General features: G+C 37.3%; 1 protein-coding gene across 1 annotated transcript; it reads right to left on the minus strand.

Annotated features, from left to right (window-relative positions):
• Positions 1-3,680: 3,680 nt before the first annotated feature.
• Or10g9b (olfactory receptor family 10 subfamily G member 9B) lies at positions 3,681-4,613 on the minus strand. Its single transcript, NM_001000479.1, has one exon. The coding sequence runs from the start codon at positions 4,611-4,613 to the stop codon at positions 3,681-3,683; it is 933 nt and encodes a 310-aa protein (NP_001000479.1).
• Between the last annotated feature and the right edge of the window lie 8,694 nt (positions 4,614-13,307).

The raw sequence follows: 13,307 nt of genomic DNA on the forward strand, positions 1-13,307 counted from the left end.
AGAAAACAGAAAGCCTCATGCATATTAATCCCCTGAGTCCTCTATACTTACATATCATTAAATAGAAAAATTCATAAGAACTCTCTTAATCACAAAATGCTAAGAATTTTTGCTATGCATATTTTTATACTAAGATTATGATTACTTTCTGACGCTGGCTTTGTTAGGGATTATATTTTTGTCAACACCCCCTATTCTCATAACCCTCAAGACACTGCTCTCACAGAAGGTAATGAATGATTCAGTCAATTCCTTGTTGCCCATTCAGAATCTATAACTTAAAATCAATGCAAACAGAGTTTCTCCATGTCACTCAATCATAGGAATATTGTGTATAAGCAAAATGGAAACAGTTATTTTTACTTGATACAAAATATTATGTATAACTAGCAATTGTTTTTATTCTTTATTTGTTTTAATTTTACTGTAGTGTGAATCTTAGAAGATTCCAAATGAAATGTGATTTCTCTGTAAGGACAGTGGCTTCAGGTACAAGAAAGATAGTCTTTTTACAAACATGAGGAAAAAATAGGAAAAACTAGATGATCTAAGTAACCAGTATGGCTGGAACCAGGGAAATAGAGTCATGAAATGTCTACTGCAGCAACATGACCCAATAACAAGAGAAATATATTTAGAGTTGATGACAAAGAAAATATCCATGAAGGAAAGTCCAAGGTAACCTGGGTCTCCAGCAGGAATCTCAACCAAGAAGCCCAGTGCTTAACTTACATGGTTACTATAACAACATCAATATTACTTGAAATCATGCAGTCACTCATCTATCTATATTTTTTTACCCATCTTTCTACATACCTCTCCATCTAGTCAGAGAGAGTATACAGCTAAAGTTAAGATGAGGTCTGATGATTTGCAAATATTATCAATGAATCTTAATATTTATATTAAAAAGAAAAAGGACCTGAATGGAAAATAAGTTAAATCCACTCAAGAATATTTATGGCATATGATTCATTTCAATAGCAAAACATACCTGAGCTTTCCCAAAAGTGTTTCACTTTCTACATGCTATGGACAATCTAGTTTGTACTTGATCATATAAAGAGACACTTTGAGATAAGAAAAGGATGCCCTTTTCTAATTAAAATTTCAAGCCAATTAGTTCAGAGACTAGACACCAGCATGACTAAAGATGTAGAAGCCTAACTTGGATTCATTCATGTCTCAAGGGATAGGATTGCTCTTGGGTTTCCAAGTTCCCTTGAGGAGAAATAAAAAAGCGTGACAGAAGGAAAGGCTTTTCATAAACAGGTTATCCCATGTCTCAGATCTAGCCAGGGCCTGTTTTCCACATAAAGTTTCTTAAAGTCCACGTGGTCATCACTTGACTTCTGTCTGCAACTGCATACCATTGTTTCTTGCACCGTCTTTTGTCATCAACTCAAACATTCACATTCCCAACATCTGTGTAGCTTTGAGAGTTCCAGGGAAGTTTGCCAATTGATCTCAATGTGGGAACTCATCGTGACACTTGAGACTTACTAACTTTCAGTTACATAAAAAGCTTAATATATTAGCAGCTTAAAGACACAGCCAAGTTGATGATACACTTTTGGACTCACCGAGACCATGAGAGTATGCACAAGAAAGACCTCAAGGAAAGGGGAAATGAACACAAAGTTCCACTCCTAAGCAAAAAAAAAATTGCAATTGATAGGTACTGTGAAAAAGAATATGAGTTTTCTCTAGTAGAATATCATTTTATATATCAGCCATACACTAGGACAGGTCTCATATTCAGAAGTTGATTGCCAAAACAAAATGGACTACATAGGTTTCTTGGTGTACTTTTTGTCCCCTTTTGATATTTTCCTTTTTTTTTTTGTCTTGTTGAGGGTTTTTTCTGTTTGTCCTACATACACATTTTCTTTTTTTATGAGTGAAAAATTTACAGTTGGGTGAGTGAAGGAGATCGGAGAGATTTGGAGAAGGGAACAGAGTATAATCAAAATATGTTTAAAATTTTTGGTAAATTTTAAATTAAATAAAATTTAATGAAACTTGATGCTGTAAGGTATTCTCCCTTTAAGACCCTTATTGCACAAAGAATGAGTCATTTCTCTACATAACTTGAAATTGTAGCTATAATTATTTCATTAATTATAATTTTTAATCAGATATATTCACATATATTTTTGTCTGTTTAGATTTGTTACATTCTGACTAATGAAAATGAATCCAAAACTTTCAATATATAGTATAATAAATTCAGTCCAAAGTACAATTTGTCTGATTAGACTCTTTTGATTTTTTTGTTTCAAAATAACACTATCTAAACAAATGTCACAGAGATTACCAACATAAGCAATCAAACTAAACTGTGTGCTTTATGCCTACATAATAAGATGTAGTCAAATGCATTCTGATATATACAAATATTTCAAAAACAGATGTATTGAAGATGTCATCTTTCCCTCTTGCAAAGCAGATTATCTTTGTTATGTGAACATCTTTACCTTTACATTTCAAACTCCTATAGTTTTTGTTAGACGTCATAAAAATATTCCTCTGAATTGTTAACAGCTTTAATGAGTGGGGTTTTTTTCAGTATGTTAGATGCTGTGAATTGCCTCATTTCTGTTTTCTTCAAGGTTACGGTGACATAGGATCATTTAAATACACAGGTGAGGACCATTGATCTAAGTCGATAGAAAATATGGGAGAGTGTAATAATGAATCCCCTAATCCATGAGCACAATAGGGTCCTCCATTTTGATGTATATAACTGTTTTTCTTCAAATGTGTATGTTCACCACATGCATACTTGATGCTTGTGGAGACCAGAATAGGGTGTCAGAGCTCCTGAAATTGAAATTTTTGATGTTGTAATCTACCGTGTGTGCTGGAAACTTAACACAGGTTCTCTGCAAAGTTCTCATCAAGTACTCTTAACCAATAACCACTTCTAAAACCTAAATACTTGGGGTTTCATTATACTGATTCTTAATAAACATAGTCAAAGTAATAATTCCATAATGCATTTTATATTTCTAGATCATCATTGAACCATTGCTTTAAAACACACATTATATGTATACACAAAAATATCATTTCAGCCAATTGTTACACACTTGAATAGATTCCTACTTTTGCCTACTAAAGCATTAGCATTTCAAGAAACATAAATTTAGGAAGAGATATAATAATTGAGCATACACACTGTTTATTATATATTATGAGCTTTTTAATACATTATCATTACATTAGAAATACATTACTGTAAATACAAACAGAACCAGTAGATTAAAAATGTACATTTGAAAAGCCACAGCAACAGGATAACCTGACCTCTGATAACTGCAGCTTCTGAACAGTAGCACAATGGTTGCATATTCATAGACTCATTTGCATGACAAATAAACCATTTAGAAAGCAGTGTTTGAGTTCAAGCTAAAGAAAAACAATTCAGCCTTCACATTGGATCTTGACCACTTCACAATGCTATTTTTTTGAAGATTAAAAAAATGAATAAATTTTAAGAGAGAGATTATAAAGAAGAACATGAGCATATTTATCATAGAGGCAGATATAATTGTAACTTTTAAGACCATTAAAAACCTATAAATTGTTTAATCCTGAGAAGTTGGTCTTAAGCAATGATTTGTAACTAATTTATACTATTGATGTTTTAAAAACTAATCGCCTCCTTTGCAGTGTTATTATCTTTGAGAAAATGTTACTTTGTCTTTGAGCTTAAATAGTGCCTTCTTCACCTCCTTGTTCCTCAGAGTGTACACAACAGGGTTGAGTAGTGGTGTCAGCACAGTGTAGAAAACTGTCACCACTCCATCCACAGCATCCCTGGAGCCTGGCCTCAGGTAGATAAAAACACAGGGCACAAAGAAACAGAGGACCACGATGCAGTGTGACGCACATGTCTGGAAAGCTCTGTGTCGGCCCTCTGAAGTACGGATCCTCAGGATAGAGCAGACAATGGACACATAGGACAGGGAAATCAGAAGGAAGCAGCCAGAAGCCACCACCCCAATGTTCACAAAGATGACCATCTCTATGGCTGAGGTGTCTGCACAGGCCAGCTTGAGGATGGGTGGTCCATCACAGAAATAATGCTGGATCTGGTTGGGTCCACAGTAGGGCAAATGAAAAATCAGCGTGGTCTGGACAGCAGAGTGCAGGGACCCAGTGAGCCAGGTTCCTGCTGCCAGGAGGGCACACACTCTCCCACTCATCAAACTGCTGTACCTGAGTGGGTAACTGATGGCCAGGTAGCGATCATAGGACATGACTGTGTAGAGGAAACACTCGGTACTACCCAGGAAGTGGAAGGAGTAGAACTGTGCCACACAGCTGTGGAAGGAGATAGCCCCGCCCCCTGGAATCAACAAAGTCATCAGCAGTTTGGGCACTGTGACTGTGGAGAACCACATGTCAATAAAGGAGAGGTTGGTGAGGAAGTAATACATGGGTGTGTGAAGGTGGGAATCCTCCCTGATCACCATCAGGATGAGAAGGTTTCCCAACACAGTAAGAACATAAATCACAAGGAAGAGTCCAAAGAGCATGGTGTCCAGGACTGGTGGGTGGGGAAGACCGGTGAGGAAGAATGTGGTCACAACACTCCCATTTAACATGTCTTCTCATCTTTTGTTTAACTTAATTTGCATGTAACTTACAGCATAGAATTACTTCTCTATGTGGCTACTGTATCAGCCATAATCCTAGTTTTTGCCCAATTTTGCACATTTCAAAGCTTCTTTGGTAAAGACAATGAAATGAATTCCGTATCTATTTTCTCTCATTCAAGGATATATAGAAGGAGACACAGAAATATACACATACACCACCAAACAAATGACAGAGAATGTTATTTGATTATCTTTCTGCTGGTGCATATTTTAGCTTTCCTTTGCTGTAACAAGTACCTGAAACAATTTTAAAGAAAGGTTATTATGCTTGATTGGCTGGCCCCATTTCTTTCACGTCTCATCACGGCACCATATCATAGTAGTTACATAGCAAATGTACTCATCTCATAACCATAAAATAAAGAAGATGAAGAAGAGGGAAGAGGTCCAAATATCCTCTTCCAAGGATGTTTCTGTAGAAGTTGAGCTCTTAATTAGAACCCATGCCTTAACAGTTTTCACTACCTTGTCAAGTTTTTGCCATCTGAAGCTCTTGGTTGCCTAACCTACCTAACCTGGCCACAGCTATTGCTGTAAGTTACAAAAAGTGGTGAATCAAACGGAAATGAAGTATCTACACCCTTCCCGAGAAGTCAGGTCAGTTGGGCATCTACTCAAGGTATCGTCAAAGTTTGATCAAGGAATCATCTGGGGAATTAATCTCATCTCCAACTCCTGGAACTTCTTCCACCCTCACTGAGATTGATTCTATAATTTCATTCCCTGCAGGATCTGGAGTGAGATTCTGTGTTCTTGGTGGTTAGTGGTAGATGACTTTACTCTAGGATCCTTCCAGGCAAACCTGGGTCCCATGAAGTTATAGCCATCTGAATTCCTACAATGTGGCAGTTAGACTTTGAAAGCTAGAAGAACAACCACTTACCCAAGTGTGACAAAGTGTCAGATAATGCAGTATAGTCAGGGCAAGGGGTAACCCCTCTCAAATGAGTGACATTCAGCTACTGGGGAAAGATGATTGCATAAGAGCTACAGGCTGCTTGGCAGCTTTCTGGGAATTCTACCTCTCATCCTCTATTTTCTGCCCAAAGTTGATGTAACAATTTACTGATGCAAGAATTTGGTTGCCTTAATGAAAATTTCTTACATTCATAACAACTTTAAGCCACGTTCCGTTACCCTCACCTGTTACCTGCCATTAGTAATATGATCTTCTTGAGAAGTCATGGCAGTAAATAAGACAGCAGAACTTGTTACAGCAGGTTGTCATGTGATAACACCTTAATAACTGATAGCCAATCACAGATTATACCCTGTAGAAGTATTACAGACTTGCCATTTTGAACCTACATAAAGAATAAGTATACTATCGTGGTGTTTATAAACAGTTCTTAGTTCAAAAGAAGCTTTGCCAATGCTACTGGTGTCCACAATCACCCCCTGATTCTCACAGGATTTCTCAACCTCATACATGACTTAAGTCCTGTTCTTCCTCCATTGATAAACTTCTATGAGGAATTCAGAACATCAACTTCTGATGTGCGGTGCCAAAAAGGATCTATTAGGAACTTAACAGTTCATATAATTCACCCTTCCAACCTAGCTTTCTGAATATTTTATAACTTCATTAATATAATGGTGTACCCTAATTCATCTCCATTTTAGTCAAGTCTATATCGCTTCTTTAACAACCTGTGACCTGATACAGGAAAATAAAATCAAGGCAATAAGGGAAATTGATGTCAAGAAAAATTGAGATCTCATACAGTTGAAATGAGGTATGATTCTTTTTACTTAATAACAATATGCTCATGAGTGTTAATAATCTGTTCCTTGATATTGAAATGATAATAGATGATTGTTCTGTGGATAGAGATGTTGAGAGATGCCTACCATTCAAGAAATATAAATAATAGAAATAATACCTGCAACTAAGAGACTTAACATATAATAAAATTTATTTTAACCACAGAATGAGTTTTCAGGAGAAATTAAAGTTTCTTTTTTTCAACTGTGAGATAATAGAGATAGGATTGTTACAGTTATCATATTTAAGTTTGACGAAAAAATACTTTATCAAGTTATATCCATGGTTGGAATTCCTATCAGAGAAATCAACATTTGACTTGCTTTAATACTTTAATGACATGGTCACTATTTGTAACCACCGTGTGTGTGTGTGTGTGTGTACCTTACATACATGCTTATATAATTTCTTTATCTGCCTAGGTGTAATTCATCTAATAGGTAAAGTAGCTCTGACTAAAATTAAGTGATGCCCCAAATAACAATGCTGTATATAAAATTGAAGTTAGGGAAAATGAGAGCAGGAGAAAATTTATTAAATTTATTTAAATTTATTAAATAAAACTCACCTTACAGCATACGATTTATTGCAGGAGAAAATTCATCTGAGTTTTCCCTCCAAAAGTTGCACCTCCTACATACTGTAGGTAGGTACTAGCCTGAAAGCTATCAGTCCCAGGACCAATACACCAACTTAACAGAAACTGGTCCATTTCTTATCAGCAGCCAACTATGTGATGTGTGGAGACTCAAAATCAACATGGCTTAATGAACATGTATTTAAATTGCTTGACAGAGTTCCCTGTCTCAGAGGACAAAATTGGGTTTCCATATCTCCTCAATGAGTACAAAAACAAGAAGTCACCAAGGAAAATTTGTAATAGGTAGGCACTTCTCCCTGTACATTTCTCTCTTGAATTCTCCTAGGACAGCCCGTGTTTTCCTGAAATGGATATTTGCACCTAAGAAGAGAAAAGCTGACAGTTATCCCTTTCTCTCTTCCCAAGATGAAATATTACTGGCTCACCATTGAACACTGTTCAAAATCTGTATGGTCATGCCACACCCTTCTGCACTGTAGTATCATTGTCTCAGTCGCCATCTTTATACACAGATATAACACCCAAAATTTCCACATTTTCTTGCTATTACTTAGCATGTTGGACTCACTGGTTCTCAAAGAATGTCTACATATTATAACTTCCCAGTTGTATGTCATGATCGTATTTATTCTGTATCTTTTTCTTTATAAACCTAAAATACACTTATACTAGCTTCTTTGTAAATTTGCTCATCGGGGACTTTCTTATTTCTTTCTTTGGGGTACTAGTGCTTTTCTTATTGGTTTGTATGAGCATGTTTTACAAATAGAAAGCACCAACATTGTCATAATTTAGCTATCATTTACTTTTCTGTATTTTTTAATATTCTAAGAAAATTTATCCAAAGATTTCAGTAGAGTTTCACAGTTGGTATGTTGTTTTGCAAAAGTTTACTCATGCAAAATGTTTAGTAGTTTTATGTTGCATAATGATTATTCTCATGGACTTATTTTGCTTTACAACTTATATAGACATGGTCTTTTTCCTACATAATCTGGGATTAGCAGTGGGATTAGCTCATTAGCTGATGTGCTCTTTGAGAAATTTGCATTTCCAACTATGCTTTCCTTTCTGCAAATCACTCAATGTGTTTCATCTGCTGCATCATGATTAAGCTGCAAAAGCTTTCTTTCCCAGTGAAATATCTGAGATATACTGTATCATTTTGTATGTTCGGCCTTTTCTGGCTATTCACATTAAATATCCTTACACAAAGGCTGCTGTACCTAAAACTACAGTTTACATGTGACTGATTTTCTGATACATACTTTGAGAACCAGGGTCCAAACTTTTCTCTTGAAGTTTCAGATAACCCTAGATAATCGTTTGAAGAAGATTGCCTTTCTCTACCCCACTGAGCATCAATTTGCTGCATGTACCGTTGTATATCATTTGTCCACATGCTCTGATTTGTTCTTTGTCCATCCTCGTTCAAATACTAGCTCCTTAGTGGGATTCTGTGTGTAAGTTTGCAACTCTTTTTTGCTTTTAATCTCTCTAGGACTGTCTCGATCATTCATGTCATCTGTTCCATTTCAGTGCAGTGTGCATGTGAAGATCTATATTTTCATGTGTGCAGAACACACTGCAAAGTTTTTGTGACTCTTCGAATCTATACAGCTACTTAGTAGAACTGGGATCTTTAAAATGTTAAATCTTCCCCATCTATGAATACACCACGACCCTCTGTTTCATTAGCAACTTTTACATTGATCTCAAAAGTACTTTGCATCGCTTCTCGGCCTTTTGGTTAAGATCAAGTGTAAAAGTACTTTGCTAGTCCTACTGCCATAGTGTTAGCCATCTTTACTTACGCTAACGTCCTGGTTGTCATCAGCATTAATTGGCAATCTTTGCAAGATGAGTTTCCTCTGGGCAATGTTATACTGCCCATGCCCAGAAATTTAACACCTCCGTATGTTACCAAATTACCCTGGCAATGAAAACATCCTAGAATCGTTGGTTTATATATTTAATAGATGCATTATGTTTTATGTTGAACCATCCTGAATATAGATGAGGTAGCACATGAGTAGTATACTTGCAGAGCACACACACGTGCACAACAACAGACTGCTGAGTAAATCACTGCTCGGACATGCCTTGATTTTCAATCAACTCAGCAGTTTTCGTGTCCATTTATTCACTATTCAAAATCGTGTTGCAATAAATTAGAATATGCATTTTCAGGTACTGATGCAAATACAGATACTATTATAAAATTTTATTTGTCAGACAATTATACATGATATACTTCTGGCCTTTGAATTTGTACATGCATATTTGATCACTTCACATGCATACAGGCACAAACACACACACACACACACACACACACACACACACACAGAGTCTTGGAGTAGAATTTCTGGGTCCTAAGAACTGCATATGATTGCTTTAATTTATACCCCTAGTTTGTTAACTAAGGATTTGTTAACAAGGCTTGATATCTTCACTCCCTCCATATACTGTTATAGTCAACCTTAATATTTTAGGGTTTTGGTGGATATACAGCATTTTCTAACTGGGTTCTTAAAATGCTCATTTTCCAAATAAAAAATAAAACTAAGGGGTTGGGGATTTAGCTCAGTGGTAGAGCGCTTGCCTAGCAAGCACAAGGCCCCGGGTTTGGTCCCCAGCTCCGAAAGAAAAAAAAAGAGTTCTTAAAAAATAAAACTAAGAATTTTTTCATTATTTTTGTTCTGTGATGCTGTGCATGGAATCCTTTTTCTTCTATAGATGATTTTTCTTCTTGGTCATCATTACTGTTCATTACATTACAATTTAAACAGGGAAATACAGTCTTTGGAGTGAGAAATATTATTCACAGTACTTCTATCTGACAAACAGTTGAGATGAAAATTAGATTGTGTCCACAAATTGATAAAAAACTGTCCTTCGAGTGGAAGATGTATATTAATAATTCACAACAGAGCAAAGCCAAACACAAACTCTTGGTATTCATTAGTAGTTGGTGTAGTACAGAATTTGTAACAGGGAGTCTGGGGAGAACTTCTAACACTCTAGAAGAGCACTTGGATGATGTGCTTGCTGCATAACCTCAAAGGCTCAGGTGGAAAACAAGAGAGGAAGTCACCCTACCTCAACCACCGGCTTCCACAATAGAGGGATGTGTACACATGTGTGCGTGCATGCCTCGAAACAGACACACACACATATACCTCATGTACATTCATGAGGAAGAAAGACCAATGGAAACAAAGACACAGTTCCAAAGTATTAAATTATGATCTACTTATGTCACATAATATTTGAACTGTCTTTCTCACTTTAGGAAAATGGTAAAAGGTTAACCACGCTTCTGCCCTTGCTTTCCCCACCAACTAAAGTTATCTTAGGTAAACAGTCAGAATTAAGTACTGTGGCTACGGTTTAGTTTTCTATACTGCTGTTTAATATCTCGTGCCGGCATAATATTTTGATTTATTTAGTCATCCTCACTAGGATTTCCAGTTTGCCAACATAAACCCCAGATCAGCACAGACAGTAAACAAAGTTATACACTGATGCTCCCTACTAACAGAATATATTCCTGGAATGCAGTTACTACACCTCAGTATCTGTATATTCAAATTCATAAGAAAAAGTTGTCTTACTTTCAGAGAATTTAAAAATGCATAAACGTGACAACATGAATAAATAAACCCCCTTCAAAAATCTGTCATTTTTTCACCAGAAATCCTTTTGTTTCTCTGAGAAAATGACACTCATTCTTTCTTTCATTTTTTAAAATATTTATAATAATTATTAGTGTGCCCATGTGTATGGTAGCAGGGTGAGTCACATGCCTGACTTGCTGCAACTCTGTGAAATTGGTTCTCCCCAGTTACCTATAAATTGATTCTAGGAAATCAAACTAAGGTCATTAGGCTTGGTTAGACCCCACACTGACCTATCCAACCAGTCTGCAATCCTGTTTGCTTAACTAGATCACTCTACCTCCAGTATGGAGACTCTCCTACCTTCTGAGTCCTAGTCGTCCTTGCCCTCCCTTCATGCTCTCTTCCCCTTCTTTGTGCCTTCTTAGAACAAGTTTTATCCTGCCCCATTTTTTTTTCTATTTCAATATGGAGGAAGGTACGACACTGTCCTTTTAGAAGAAGTCTCTCTTCCTTCCGTCCATACACCCATACTAGAAAGTCAAACTGCAGGACATCTAGAGTTAGCAAGCTAACAACAATCATTTAGTTCCCAAATAGATAAAACAGCAGCCCTAAGTAATTATTTTTCACAGGAATACTAGACTACGAATGCTTCCTATGATGGAAGGATGAAGTAGCTGGAGTCCTAAGTCCCTTCGACCTTACTCTCCCTATGCAAAATGATTTATCATCAAAGATAAATCTACCTTTCCCATCATCAGGAAGTGAGGGAACTAATATCCATGCAACAGGGAAATAGACAGATGAACACAAACTAAAGTACTTGGTATGACTCCTTAATTATAGAATAATTTATTTAAAATAGGCCAAGCATAACGTGTCATTTCACAAATGTGTTCCTTAAAATGTGGAGTAACAATGTATCTAATAATTAAACTGTCTTAAACACCAGACAAGACATGTTTTAGCAAGTGTCTCCTATCTATAGCTTGCCAATCCACAAGCTTCTCTATGCCTAGAGCTGAATGAATTCATGCGTTTGTCTACACAGACTTGAATAGGATTAATTCACTCAACTGTAAGACATCAACTTTTGTAGATACCCCTACTTTTCATAATTCCATTTCTTCAAGTGTAACATTGTATGTGTTTTGAGTCACTTCTTCCAAGGCCCTTACATCCAGCTGTTTTCATTCTGGATGACCAGACACCACTCTGCCCAGATGGTATGGCATACTGTAATACAAGGCCCTAGTAATTTACTCCAAGTTAATTTTGAATGGCACATTTAAATTAATTAATATGTGCCATTCATTTAATACCTTTGGCTTTAAAGTTCTTTCATTTGCCACCCAGACCTTTATGCGATAAAAAAGAGCAAATAGCTGAGGTGTCAAAGTGAGAAAATTAAAACCCATAGAAGAGAAAGAGGACTCTCAATGCATTATCAAGTACTTCCTCTTAAGAGGATCCCGGGCTACAGGCACATGACTAGCAATTAAGCAAAATTCCAAAGGGTCTACTGCTAACAAAGCCCTGTGAAATCTATTCACAGTTAGGAAGTTAATTGCCCCCAGTGGAAAATACAGAGGTGATCCCAGCACCCCCTTAACTCCTACCCCACTGAGACTACAGGAAGGAAGAGCCTGCTTAGCAGAAAGCAAGACCCCAGAGGCCAAAGGCAAGGGACCCCACAGCCAGTAGAATCACAAAGACTATAAGGGGGAAGCAGAAAGAGCATAGTTGCATAAGCAAGCAGCACTACCCGTAAAGCTGCAGACACGGGTCTCCTTAAGGAGAAGGAGCGGAAACATGTAAACGGAAGCTGGAAGAAACAGCCGGCCGGAAGCTGGAAGGAACAGCCGGCCGGAAGCTGGAAGGAACAGCCGGCCGTGGCCTCACCACAGATTCTCATCTAAGCAGAGTTCCTCAGCAGAGCACAAGAGGGAGGGAGAGGTATAGTGATGGGGATCCTTCTGAACTGCAACTTTTTTTTAAATGTTACAGGTTTGGGAAACAAAGGAGACAGCTGAGACCTAAAGCATAGCCCTCGAGGGGAAGAGACTTTGAGCACTATTTACCAAAGGTCAATCTTGTCACAGAGTGTTCTGATCCAGATTGTCTTCACAGAAAACCTTGCCTAGTACAGAAAATGCAGGGTATACTAAACAGGAACCCTGGTACCCTCGGTCATGAGCCTTTTTGAGCACTGCATGGACCCCAACGCTAGATACTGCATTGTGCAAACTAGGCACTGAGAACAGCAATGTGTGTGGCAGTACAGAAGGCTGAATGGTTAAGATTCGCAACAACAGCTGATAAAATTGAAAGTAGACTGCAGTAAAAGTTCTGTGTTCTCACTCTCTTAGAAAAGTAAGATACATACTATCTATCTTCAGACCATGGGTGACCTTAGCTGAAACTATGGAAAGCAAAACTGTGGTTAAGATTAGTTTATTAGCTTTAATGCTGAGATGTTCCCTGCAAGCAAATAGAATCTCATTTGGAGGAGGTTCAGGGGAGTGGTAAAGAACAAGAGAGTGATATAGAAGAGGGGGTAAGGGAGGAAAGAAACAGAGAGAGAGGAAGAAGGAAGAGAGAGAGGGAAGGAAGAAAGGGAGAAAACCTTTTTTATGCCAGATGTGATCGTC

Source organism: Rattus norvegicus, chromosome 8 (assembly GCF_036323735.1).
Source record: "Rattus norvegicus strain BN/NHsdMcwi chromosome 8, GRCr8, whole genome shotgun sequence".
In the NCBI taxonomy this organism is placed as follows: Eukaryota; Metazoa; Chordata; class Mammalia; order Rodentia; family Muridae; genus Rattus; species Rattus norvegicus.

Bases quoted from the DNA above. Each gene is read 5' to 3' on its own strand.
- Or10g9b (NM_001000479.1), bottom strand. From the start codon at position 4,613: ATGTTAAATGGGAGTGTTGTGACCACATTCTTCCTCACCGGTCTTCCC.